Consider the following 12,542-nt stretch of genomic DNA (forward strand, 5'->3'; position numbering starts at 1 on the left):
CCAGCCCACAGTCCGCGGGTGGGGGTGCAGCTGGAATCTGTGGGTTTCCCTCCCTGATCCCTGCCTCTCCTCTGGGTGGCATTACCAGGAGCCCGTAGGGAAGTGGGAGATGATGGAATCCCACTGCACCCTTCCATCGTCCATCATCGGGCAGAGGGGGCTGTGGCCTGGCCTGCAGCCCAGAGGATGGAGACTCAGCAGTGGGGGAAGCGCACGGGGCTCCCCAAGAGCCACCACAGGAAGGGACGCTGAGGCTGCTGCTTTCAGTCTGGCTTCCTGAGGGCGAACAAGGACTGGACACGTGACACGAGGGTCAACGGGGAGGCATCAGGAGCTAGAATTTCCCTGGACCATGAACATCCACTAAAAACTTTATTAATTCCAACTGCTTCAGGCTGTTCATCTGATTTATTGCAAGTTATAAGTTTCAGAATCATGACAGAAGTCAGGACTCTGGTGGGGTCCCCTCCAGCCCCAACTCAGTTCTCTGGGGCCCTGAAGAGAGGGACCCCAGGTGCTGAGCAGACGCTGGTGCCCGAGGGCTCAGCCCTCCAGACTTGCTCCGGAAGACAGGGCCCCACATGCAGCCCACCAGGGTGTGCCCAGAAACTGTGTAAGAAAGAGGAGGGGACAGGCAGGCCCAGGCCCCAGGCAAGGGTGAGGGCGAGGGGCGGGCCTGGTGGGAATCACAGGTTGGACCAACCACATGTGGGGTTTCCCTCTGCCTTTGCATCTCGGTGTTTCCTCTCACGCCCTGGGAAGGGTGCAGGGAACACCCGGGTCCCTCCCTGACTCACTGGCCTTGGACAGGAGGGCTGCTCAGGCCCATTTCCTCTGCCCAGCACCCTCCAGGCTGCCGGGGACACTGCCCACTGCCTTCAGGTGCCCCCTGGCTGGGGCTGGGGCTGGCCAAGGGCTTCCGTCTCTGTTCAGGACCTGGGGGGCTCTGGGGTTGCGGGATATATTTTTAAAGTTTATTCCTCTGTAGTTACCAAGTCATTTGGGAGCTGAAGTTCACATTTGTACGCTGGCGAGAGGAACAGTCCTCAGTGGTGGTCAGGGTTGGCAGTTCCCTCCGTGGTCGGGGGTGGCCATGGCCTGCCTTGCTTCCCACCACGGAGGATGCAGCCAGGACTGCAGTGACGGCTGCTCTGCCAGCCTCACCCTTATCGCCAAGCCCAGGGACTTTCCTACATTAACGAGAGCGCAGCCTTCACAATTACATTCCAGAGGAGGAGGAATGAGTAATGAGGGGAGTTCTTTAGGGAAATTAGCCCAAGTCCCAGTCTCCAGTGGAAGCGCCTACAAGAAATCAAACTGGGTTAATCAAATGTCGCGGAATCAGACTTTGGGGAATCAGGCTGGAAGGAGATCATGGCTGGCAAGGGGTATGGCCAGCAGCCAGGCTGCCCTCCCTCCCCACCCCCGGGCACGAGCAGCCCAAACCGCCCTCTCAGGCCCGGGGTATGTGGAGCAGAAGCTACCGCCCTCATCTCCCCAAGGAACTGCTTCCCCAAGGGCAGCCCTAGGCCCGGAGGACGGACATGCAGGTGAGCTCCAGGTTAGAAGGACCAGAGCCATGTTCACGTTGTCGTAAAATCAGGTTTATTGGCGGGGCACACGCACACGCACACGCACACCACAGGCACCCCTCCGGATGCACAGAGCTAGCACGGTGCTGAGCAGGGACCTGAAGGAAGCTGTGAAGGCTCAGGCCTTGGGACTCTGCAAACGCACTGACTGAGCAACAACCTCCTCTGAGCAGCAGACAGCAGCCTCACCCCCACCGGCCCCTCCTCCATCGCCTCCCGAAACACCCCACGCCGCCCCGAAGGGACCCAGGTCCCCCAGCTGCTGCCTCACGGCACAACCGCATGGAGGGCGAAGCGGAGGACGGCTGTGGCCGCGCCCTCATACCGGCCGTCGGGTCCCCTGACCATCACACGGCCTTGTGGTCCCCACTCCACCAACCAGAGCCTGGGGTTTCTCCACAACCTTCAGGCCCATCACCCAAGCACAGGGCTTTCTCTCCCCGCCCTCATCTCCGCAGTGGCTGATGCCAGGGAGGGCAGGGCGCGAGGGGAGCCCCCACCCCAGCATGGGGACCTCACCTCTGAGACGTCGCCAAGTGCCGAGCCTGCACTGCCCCACTAGGGCAGCCTCACTCAGACCCCAGTCCAGCTGCTCAGCCACCGGCCGGGAGTGTGGCTCCACACACCTGCCTCTGCTCTCGCTTGGATGAAGCCTGGGTTCCACCCACATCCTGAACTTGGGTCCCCAGCACTTCCAGCACCGAGGGGGTGAGGAATGGGCGAGGAAGAGGATTTCCTGGGAATGCCATGCGCTGGGGCACGCTGCCCACTTGGTAGGAATCTCTAGAGGAGGCAGTCCCTGCGCACCCAGGGAGCCTTCACCCACATTCGATGACCCGGGCCGGGCCGACTCACTCAGGGGAGCATCAAGCTCTTCCCAGGAGAAGGGGAGGCAGCCTCAGCCTCCCTCCTCCCCGAGCCGGAGCCGAGGCCGGGCGCACTCACGCTGCCATGGGCGCGCTGAGGGGCCGAGGGACAGGGTGCGGAGCAGGGCTGGCAGTGCCTGGGTGTGGGGTGATCGCTGTCCTGCCCAGAGCTAAGGCCGCAGGCCCCGGCCCTCCCCCACACCATCCCGCCCGCCCCCCCACACCATCCCGCCCGCCCCCTCCCAGCAGCTCTACCCCACGCGGGACGGGCGGCATCCCCCTGCCCTTTCGGTGAGGCCACCACAGCCCCTGGCCTCCTCCACTGGCCAGCCTGTGCCTCACCGAATGGGGGGCTGTTTCCACACCTGGACCCCCGGCCCAAAGCTCAGAGGCCCATTTCTCCCAGGTTCTTCTCAAATTCGCATTTGGGATTCAGCTTAGGCCAGGCCTGGGACCTCCTCCCCAGCCTCACCCAGGACAGGCCTGCTGCCGCCCAGCCCCGCAGGGGGTCCTGGAGCAGAAGCCATGGCAGGTAGGCCACTGGGCAGAGCCAGGACAGGGACAGGGACCAGAGGCCAGATAGCCCACACGCAGAGGGTGAAGTGCCCTTTTCTCGGCAGGTCGCCCGGCCCGCGTCGGTGCCCTGGTCTCCCCTGGAAGTCGAGTCCAGGCCAGGCCAGGACCAGGAGGGAGGTGGAGTCACAGCCCACCCGGGGCTGCGCGACTCCAGGAGGCGCAGCCACATCAGAGATGACAAAGGACACGCGGGGCCTGGGCTGGAGGACGGCCCAGGGGTGGACGTGTGTATTCGGAGACCCAGGGCGGCTGGAGAGTCACTGAAGAGCCTGGGAGCCTGGAGGAAGGGGTCGAGCAGGAGGGGTCCAGCGGCCGCGCCTGTGGAGCCCTGGGGCGTGGCTAGTCCCGGAAGGCAGAGAGCATGTGTCCGTAGAGATAGTGGGAGTGCGCTGAGAGAGGGGGGGGGTGGCGTTAGCAGTAGACGGTGCTCGAGCGGAGGCCGGGTGGCAGGGCACCCCCAGCAAGCAGAGCACCAGGCCAGATGCAGCAGAGCGGCGGCCAGCCGGGAGGGCGAGGAGGGCGCGAAGGCCGTGCGGCTGGGCTGGCCCACTTACCCCGAGCACGGGCCACGGGCACAGGGCCAGACCGGGAGGGTCAGCAGGTGTAGGTCCGCACCGTGGAGGTCTCCGGTCTCTGCGCCCCGGCCGGCCCGGCTGGGAGAGGCGGCAGCCGAGAACACACAGGCGGCTGTTAGTACGAGCGCTTGCGCTGGGGCGGCCAGGCCACGGCCACAGCAGGTCAGTGCAGCCTCAGGCAGCCAGGGCAGACAGCGTCACTCACCTTCAGGCGTGATCTTCTTAGGCGGGGCCGGTGGAGGCTGCAGGGACCCCAGCGGGGACACGCCGAGCACGCCTGCGGAGAGGTCCCGCGGCCGGAAGCGCTTCCTCCAGGAGGGCGCGCGGCGGAACACCTTGTCCTCCCCCTGCAGGGGACACAGCGGGATGCACCTCCCTCCCACCTGGCGCTCCGCTGGCCCCTGGATGACTCCTTGGCGGGAACTGTCTCTGGGAGGGGAGGCCTCTGGTGGGATCTGCCCATCATGCACCCATCATCTCACCTGGGCTTAGGACCCCCCGGGGCCCCCCAGTCTTTCTCCTGTGTCATCCGGGGACGCGCTCACCAGGCAGCCCCCACCCAGCAGGGCCCCCCTGCAGGGCACTGGGGAGATCAGATCCCCGAGAGTGGTGTCTGGCAGTCTACTCCTTGCCTGGAGCCCACACACATGTTCTACACACGTGTGTGTATGTGCCTGTGTGTGTAGCCAACTCCAGGGCACCCCATGCAGTGGTGCTGGCGGCCTGCGTGTGTCCTGTCTGCTGAGGCCCCGCGGTCATACCACAAGGAGGGCTCAGCCCCACTGGGAAGGAAGCTCTAGGGCATCTCAGGCCGGCGGTGTGAGCAGGGGCCTCGGGGCCTCGGGGTGGGGGGTGCTCACAGAGCAGACGGAGTGAGGATGGGGAAGCCGCCGTTAAGCGGTCTGGGGTCGTCTGTAACTCGTTTGGAGCCAAGGAGCTAAGGCCGACCTGACAGGCAGGGGCACGCAAGGCCGGGGACAGGAACGTGAGGGGGGGGCGGGTGTCAGGTGTCCCAGTGGGCGCTAGGAGCCACCAATGACAAGCCCGAGGCCCCATCAGGGCAGGCACTCACGTCATCCAGCTTCCGGCCGGTGCCCAGGGCCAAGAGGTTGTTGAACTCTCTCTCCATCGCCTGGCGGGCCTGGCGTCCACAGGAAGAGGGAGAGGCGGGGGGGGGGGGGGGGGGCTGTGGTCAGCCAGCTGTGCCCGGTCTGCCACCTGTTTCCTAGGGGCCACGTCCACGTAGACGCGGTTTCAGGGCATTTAACCCTCCGACTGATCTGCCCCTTCGCACAAACCTCAGGGCCCTCTCACAAGTCAGCTGTGAACCGGGCTCCTTCCTACAGAGCAAATTAGGAAACTGACTTTCTAAAAAGTAGGTCACAGAACACACGGAAGGCAGGCCTCACCTACTGGGGGAAAACCCCCCATTTTGCATCAAGTGCACATCATGCCTTTCTGGGCGGGTAAGTGAGCAGCAGCAGGCCCCAGGGAGCGGGATGTAGCTGACCTAGGGGGAAGGGCCACGGTTCACGGCGCCACAGCAAATGCTTCGCTTGGAGGCAGCTCAGTCGTCGGCTGGTGGCCCAGGGCTGAGTGGGGCACAGAGGTCCTCCCAGAGGCCCGGGAGTTTAACTCGGGAGATTTGGGAAATGCCAGAAATAAGCAAGTTTTCAAAAATGCCACCAGATATTAGCAACCATTTTTAAGGAAGGATTCCTACTGGTCCGGATCCGACCTCCCCAACAGCTAAGCCGTGAAGGGTCAGGAGAGTGAGAAGGACTGGACCTTGCTCCTGTTCACGGGTGAATCCCGTTCACAGAACCCAGTGACACGGAGACAGGAAACAGAAGACGGAGAACTCGGCCCATTTCTGGGTGAAAACAGCCCCCATGCTGCTCCCTAGAGACCATCCTTCTCGGTCCTGGGAACCCTTTCCAAGTGGCCGGGAGGGAGAGGGAGGACGTCCCGCACCGTGTGGCACTCTTGCGGGCCATGGCGGGCAGGACCCGCTCCGACTGGAGCCCCCCAGGCTGAGGGTGGGGAGTGCAGACCAGGTTGGAGGAGGACAAACACAGGAAGCCGCATCTGGGGGACATCCAGGCGCTCCTTAGAGAACGGGGGTCTGTGCTCTCCACTGTGGCTGCAGAGCCCGGTGGACACACTGGCCCTGTGTTGCCAGCGCCCCCAAAAGGCCACCCACCACCCAGAATTCCGAGACCACAGAGCCGTCCCTCCCACAAGCCAGAACGCATCTGCTCCCAGAAGAGCTCACGGAGGGGATTCGGGGCTGAATCTCAAGAGCCCCGACAGCTGCCGCAGTCCGACAGTGACCAGGGCAGAGGCGAGTCTGTGAGGAAAGGCTGAAGGCCGAGTCCACAGAGACAGGCGAGGCCAGGGCAGCACATCAGAGCCGCGACACCACCAGAGCAGAGGCTGGCGAAGGCGGGCACCTTCCACCCCTCGAGGCTGGGGAGAGGCTCCCTCCCGGCTGCCCGGCTCGTTCAGGACAAATACCGGAGGAAGCCTTTCAGAGGCAGCACTTCCAGCCCCACTGCCCGCACGACGGGCACAGGCCCGACATGAACAGCTCAGAGAAGTCAGCACATTCTTGGATGGGTTCCCAGGACGACGTGTAATTTACATGTAATTCACGCGTGCCCCCCCCCCCACGCTGAGGCACAGGCAGCGGGGCCCCTGACGCCAGTGCCGCCCACCTGGGTGTTCTGTGTGGGGATCTGCAGGACCAGGGCCAGCGTGTTGTGGTCGAAGTTCTCGTCCAGGGCCAGCAGGGCGCCATGCACGCCGCTCTCCTGCAGGTTCCCTGCGTAGTCCCGGAGCCCAATGGACTGGACCCAGTGGACCACCTGCTCATTGGTCCAGACCAGCACATCTAGAGGCAGGAAAAGAGCAGAAGGACCCGGGGTCCAGAGGTTTCCAGGTAAGAGGAAGGCCCCCAGACCAAGGCCCCAGCCTTCCCTGCCCTCGGCTCCACCCCATCTCCCTCCTCCATCCTGAGCCCCCTCTCCTCCTTCCCTCTCAGCTTTGGGGTGAGGCCCCTGCACCCAGGTGCACACCTGCAGCGGAGGCCCCAGTGACCCGCTTACCCCTGATCTCATGCTGGCTCTCCTCCCGCCTCCTCTCCAGCTCCTTCCGGTCATAATTGAGCCTCTTGAGACACATGATGCCGTACTGCAGGCTGCTCCTGCAGGCACACAGCCCCCCACAGCCTCAGGGCCACGCTCCTGCCCAGCTGCCCACGTCCTCCTGCACAGACAGCCCCCAGACGCTCTGCTCCACCTGCACGTGACCCGCCAAGGCCACCTCCCTCTCTGGTCCCCTGTCCTCCCTCAGCCCGGTTGGGCCTCACGATGAAGTTCTCAGCATGGAAGCAGCATGGCCCTCCCTCTCCAGGACTGCGTGACAAAGACCCAACTGCCCACCAGTCACAGGGAAAGGTACCCTTTTGTGCTCCCATTTCCCCCGGCTCCTCACACAAGCCTAGGGATGCGACCAGGTCCTCCCACGCCGTCTGAGCTCAGGGACACCTGCCTCGCTGCCCACAGGCCTCGGGGCCTTTGCACTGGCTGCACTGCTGCCGGGAGCACCCCCATCCTGCTGCCCTACGGCCTTGCTGAAATGCCGCCGTGCCCACCTGACTGTACGACCCTCACCACCCAGCCCACCCCAGCCTCCTGACCCAGGTCTGATTTTCCTGCCACTCGATCCCAGTTAGCATGGAAGCTCCCTCCCGGATCTCACCCCCTGGGACGAGTTCACAGAAAGGACCGGAAGCACTCACGCTGCAGCAGGCGCACACGGGGCCCTCGCTCCCTCACAAGGAACCCGTGGAGAACCAGAGCGGGGGTGAGATGGGACCCCAGAGGCCATCGCTCCGAGCGCCCGCCTAATGCAGGAGGCAGCACCCCGTGCCAGCCTCTGGGGACGGAGAGCTCACTACCTCCCGGGGCAGCTCGTCCCACCTCGGCCGCGACTGCTCCTCCTAAAGAGCGGCCCTGACGTGGCCTCTGCTGTCGTCGCCTGCGAAGCTGAGGAGCAGAGAGAAACCCCCTGCCAACCCCACTGTCTCCCCTCCCCTGAGGCCACTGCTTCGCAAGATTCGTTACGCAGACAGCCCCTCCTCGGCCCCTCTGCTGCCCCAGCCTTTCTGCCCAGAAATCACTTCACGGCTCAGACACCCCTTCCAGGAACTAGCGACCTGGACAGTCTGAGCTGGTGTTAGCAAGGACTTCCTCAAACCATTTTCAGCCCTGCTCTGCAAGCCCAGTGCCAGTGCCGCCTGGGGCCAGGAGGCATCTACTGCAAATGGGCGAGCAGGCTGTGGGGCTGAGGGGCTGCAGGGGCTGGTGGAGTCCATGCTACAATGTGACGATAGCTAGAGCTTTCAATTTTTGAGGATCCAGACATCCAAAATTTTGTGTAAAATTTCCTAGAGCTTAAAAACTAGCAACTAAATTCATAATTTTAAAAATACCATGTGGGCCACACAAAACACATCTGCGGGCCAAATCCCGCCCACGGCTGCCCATCTGGGACCTCCAAACACCTCTGAACAGAAGATATTTTCAGCAAAGAGCGGGGAGGACTGGGTGACATCCTGCAGCAAAGACCGTGGGTTCAGGCTGGACGCTCGGGACGGGCACACTGGCCGGGCAAGGGCCCAGGAGCCCTGTCCTCCAGCCGGAAGGGGTCAGTGCCCACCCTGCACACGGGGTCCAGGTGAGTCGTCTCCGGGTAAACAGAATCCAGCCAGCCCGTGACAAGAACGAAACAGCCTGGGAGAGACCTCCAGGAGGGGAGTTGGAGAAACAACTTTGGTCTTTAGGGTTGAAGGGGAGAGAGCCCAGCTCCGCAAGGAGCTGCTGCCACCCAGAAGGGCCAGAGAAGATACTGGACGGAGCCCAAGCTGGCCCTGGGGGGCGCCACCTGCTCACCGGTGGAAGCTGTCGACCATCTTCAGGTGCACCCGCAGGTCCTTCTTGGTGAGGTGGTCCAGCATGCGCGCGTCCACCAGGCACTCCATGAAGTGGCTGCGGTACTGGGGCAGCCCCAGGCTGGGCAGCCACTCGTTCCCGATCCACTCGTGGCTCATGTCCCCATAGGCCAGGGTCTGGGGGGGGCAGTGCCAGGCTGCGGCAGACTACAGCAGTTTCGTGAACATCAGCTCGTTCACCCAGGGGTGGGCATGGTGGGAGGTGGGGGTTTTAAATGAAGCTTTTTAGGTCCCAAAATGACGTGGCTCCATCAGGGACAAATCCCCGGCACTGAGGACAGAGCAGCTCCCAGGCAGGCGTGTAGGGGCCGTGGGGCAGCTGCCTCCGATTCTCAGCCTCACCCCTGCTGGCGGCTGCAGGGCAGAGGGCGCCAGAGCCAGGGAAACCCAGGGGGGTCTGCTCCTCCCCACCCCACACCCCAGAGGGGACCCCTGAGCTTTGTGTCCCTCGCTGGAAAAAAGGTTTAACGGTTTTTACAATCACCAAGTGCGTTTCTCTAAGACCGCGATATTCAACCTTGTTCATCTCACAGCACACATAAGCTAATTACCAAAATCCTGCGACACAAAAATACGTTGTGTTTTTTGCAGACCTGACAAAAATGGGTGTGATTTTGACTCGTTCATAGTGTGGTGCTGGCTGCTGCCATTTTCCATGTGGAAAGCGAAGGAGGAGGCCGGGTCCTGACTGAGCCGGGCAGCGCCTGGCTAGCCCTCTAGGGCACAGCAGCCGACCGTGTGCTTAAGCCACACACCAGCTCTGCTTGCATTCCTGGGCTCAGCGCCCCGCTGCTGCAGACAGGCTGACATCTGCACGGACTGGCTTCCCTGTGCTCGCAGCCCCACCGTGGTCCTCACTTGCCTGGCTCGCTAGCCAGAGGCGCGGCTGCGCTCGCTGCCTGTCTCCCTAGAATACGCGCCTGAGAGGGCGACTCGCTCACGCCTGTGTCCAGGGCCTGTGTCCAGGGCCTGTGCCCAGAGCCTCACTAAGTGAATGAACGAGAGGCCGCTGCTCAGCTCACAGGCCCCCGAGAGGGCGGAGGGAGGAACAGGGTGCTTCCAACCGATACCTCATCATTCCTGAAGGGAGCCCCCTGGAGAGGGGGGGCAGTGGGGGGGGGGATAGAGGCGCCTGGCAGCACAGCCCGCAGGCTCCTCTCCTGCCAACCTGAGAAGCCAGGACAGTAGCTAAAGGGGAACGAGGAGAGAGGGTCCTCGCAGGTGCCCTGGACCCCGCGTCCGGCAGGGGGTCTTACCTGAGCCCAGCTGCCCTCCTCACTGTCCTAGCAGGAACGTGCAGCGTGAGGGGAAATGGCCAAGTCAAGAGCCTGGCAGCATGCACCCCAGGCCCCAAGAGGGAGTCCACACCCAGGGCTGGTGGGTGAGCAAGGACAGTGTTGGCGAGGTTGGGAGAGGAGGCAGGTGTGGGTGCCATGCTTTCGGTAAGAGGGCAGCAAGGCCCTCCCGTCCTTGCACAGGCCTCAGCGCCAGGCAGGACTCCGGGTCCAGGCCCACAGCAGTGCAACGCTCTCTTCACCGCGCCCCACCCCCCCGCCCGCCTGGTGCCAGCTGTGACCGTGGAATGGACTCCGCCCCCCACCGCCACCCAACTGCTCTCTCTCTCCTTCCCACCAACCTCCACCTGAGAACAAGCTCAGGCACACATCAGGGCTAATCCACACTCAACCGACTTCCCACCACCTTCCCCGCCCCCCTTGGGCCATCAGCCCTCACCCCAGGCCCAGGGCCGACTCACTGTTTTAGTGGATGTTGCCAGAGTTTCCATCTCTTCATGGGTGACCCAGACATTCCCGGAGGACTGGAGAGAGAGGAAACCTAGCTGGTCCTGCAGGGGGTCCCAGGGGTCCCCCAAGGACAAGGACAAAGCTCCCTCCCTGAGTCCTCCCACCGTGTCCCCAGCGCCTCCTCAGTGAGCGAGCATGAATGCTGCAGCGTGGACAAGAGCTGCCCCCAGCCACAGGGAAGGCCCACGGAGAGGCTGGAGGCCTGGGACAGAGTTCACAGACCCCACTCCCTCAGCCACCTCCATCTGACCACACAGAGCCCCAGAGTTCCAGCTGCCTGGAGATCCGGGACTACTGGCCGAGTCAGGGGGGAGACGGAGCCCCTGGTGGTATGTGGGAGGCAGAAGCTAGGCCTGCTGGGACCCCAGAATCAACATCACCCCCTGCAGACCAGCTGGACCCCTGTGTGGGGATGGGAAGTGAGGGGCAGATACGGCTACCATCTCTCCAAAGACCCATGGGAGGCGCGGCAGAGCTATTCCAGGGCCTCAGGAAGGGTCTTGGGGAGGGAGAGGCCACTCACAGTCCTGGAGGTGGGCGGGGCGGAGGGGCTGGTCAGCGACACCATCTCCTGGATGGCCAGCCGCAGCTTCAGCCGGTGCAGGGCGTTGCTGATGCCGATCTCCCGCTGGATCTCTGTGTCCGACAGGGCCGACATGATGGCCCCACTCTTGACGTTGGCACGGCAGGCTGCCACGTACCAGGCTGGCATCCCCACCCAGAGCTGCATACACAGGCACGGGGTCACTCAGCTGCCTCTCCAAGAGCTGGGCAACCCCCAGGGCAAGGCCAGGCCCAGCCATGGTCTCAGAAGAGCAGACGGGAGAGGACCATCATCAAACGCGTCTCCCTTCACAGTGGAAACTCTGGGCCTCAGGGAGGAAGGGGCTCCCAGCTCTGCCCGGGGACCAGCTCCCGGGGGCGGCCACAGTCAACGCCTGTGGGCCCTATGGCTCAGCGGGGCCTGCGGCCCTTAGCCATCAAGGTAACCGCTGTGTGCTGATGGGCATGGGGGCGGGGCAAGTCTAGGTCCCATGTGTACTTGGCAGGGGAGAAGCATGCTGGGAAAGTTCTGCCCAGGAGTCCCCCGACCCAGGCCCTGAGTAGACCCTCTGTCTAGGTACCTCTAGCCAGGAGACCACGGTAGGGCCGTCCCACTGGGCAAAGGGCAGTCCCTTTCGGCGGGCGTCTTCAAGCAGCTGGTGCCTTGCAGGGAGAGGCGCAGACTCAGCAGTCCTTCCTGTGCCGCCCGGGATGGCTCCAGGGACATGGCTGTGCCCTGTGCTGGGCTCCCCTGCTCATCCCCGCCTCACCCGACTGCCACCCTGCTCTGCGCCTAAAGCAGTGTGACTCCAAGACACGGGGCAGGGATGCCCTCCAACCTGAGGGCAAGAGCTCTCACTGTGCACGCGGCCCGACCACGACCATGTCGGTCTGCTCTGCCAGAGCCACCCTAACAGCCAGCGCCCAGCCTCTGCGTGACCCCACGAACCAGGCCAGCTCAGTTCAGAAAGGGCCTCCTGGGCTCTGACCACCTAAGCTCAGTCCCATGCAGGCCACAGGACGGGCAGAGGTGGCAGCCAGGGGACGGGCAGGGGGTGGCAGCCAGGGGACGGGCAGAGGTGGCAGCCAGGGGACAGGCAGGGGATGGCAGCCAGCCTGGACGCTGCTCTTACTTCTTCTTCAGCCGCCGGTCCCTCTCTGCCTGGGTCCCCAGCTTGGCAGGCACCAGGGGCTCCTGCAGCCCGAGCTCGGAGTCTGTCAGAACTAGAAGGGAAGCAATGGCAGGTCAGCCAGACCCTCTGCTGGTCCCCCTGGCGGGTCCAGGACTGGGGAGCAGACCAGCAGGAAGCTCCTCAGTGCATGAAACCCAGGGCCTGACGGGACCACCCACCGTTCCCGGAGCCTCTGCTCAGCATCCGGCACCCAGGCCGCCCCAGCCCCGACGGTGCCCCCTGAGTGTTGGCCCTGCGGGTACTTTCCAATGGGATGGAGCCACACTGTACGGCACTAACAGCTGCAGAATCCTCACCAGAACTTGTCCCTCCTCCAAACCAAGCTGCAAAGGAGACCCGGAGAACCAGACAGGATGGGCCACGAGGCTGAGAGAACTC

General features: G+C 63.7%; 1 protein-coding gene across 5 annotated transcripts in view; it reads right to left on the reverse strand.

Moving 5' to 3' along the window:
- Positions 1-2,680: 2,680 nt before the first annotated feature.
- Positions 2,681-12,542, reverse strand: part of PPFIA4 (PTPRF interacting protein alpha 4) — a 29,242-nt gene continuing 19,380 nt past the window's right edge. For 2 of the 5 annotated variants that reach the window (XM_059677766.1, XM_059677762.1), the window contains 12 exons: positions 12,105-12,195; positions 11,553-11,634; positions 10,952-11,152; positions 10,380-10,442; positions 9,880-9,906; positions 8,565-8,740; positions 6,717-6,814; positions 6,327-6,502; positions 4,682-4,750; positions 3,815-3,956; positions 3,589-3,687; positions 2,681-3,423 (listed from right to left, as the gene is read on the reverse strand). In XM_059677766.1, the coding sequence (XP_059533749.1) occupies positions 3,629-3,687; positions 3,815-3,956; positions 4,682-4,750; positions 6,327-6,502; positions 6,717-6,814; positions 8,565-8,740; positions 9,880-9,906; positions 10,380-10,442; positions 10,952-11,152; positions 11,553-11,634; positions 12,105-12,195 (1,184 nt within the window). In that variant the 3' untranslated portion in view covers positions 2,681-3,423; positions 3,589-3,628. The remainder of the gene's footprint in view (positions 3,424-3,588; positions 3,688-3,814; positions 3,957-4,681; positions 4,751-6,326; positions 6,503-6,716; positions 6,815-8,564; positions 8,741-9,879; positions 9,907-10,379; positions 10,443-10,951; positions 11,153-11,552; positions 11,635-12,104; positions 12,196-12,542) is intronic. The other 3 variants (XM_059677764.1, XM_059677763.1, XM_059677765.1) reach the window with 3 other exon arrangements.

This window comes from Myotis daubentonii, chromosome 20 (genome assembly GCF_963259705.1).
Source record: "Myotis daubentonii chromosome 20, mMyoDau2.1, whole genome shotgun sequence".
In the NCBI taxonomy this organism is placed as follows: domain Eukaryota; kingdom Metazoa; phylum Chordata; class Mammalia; order Chiroptera; family Vespertilionidae; genus Myotis; species Myotis daubentonii.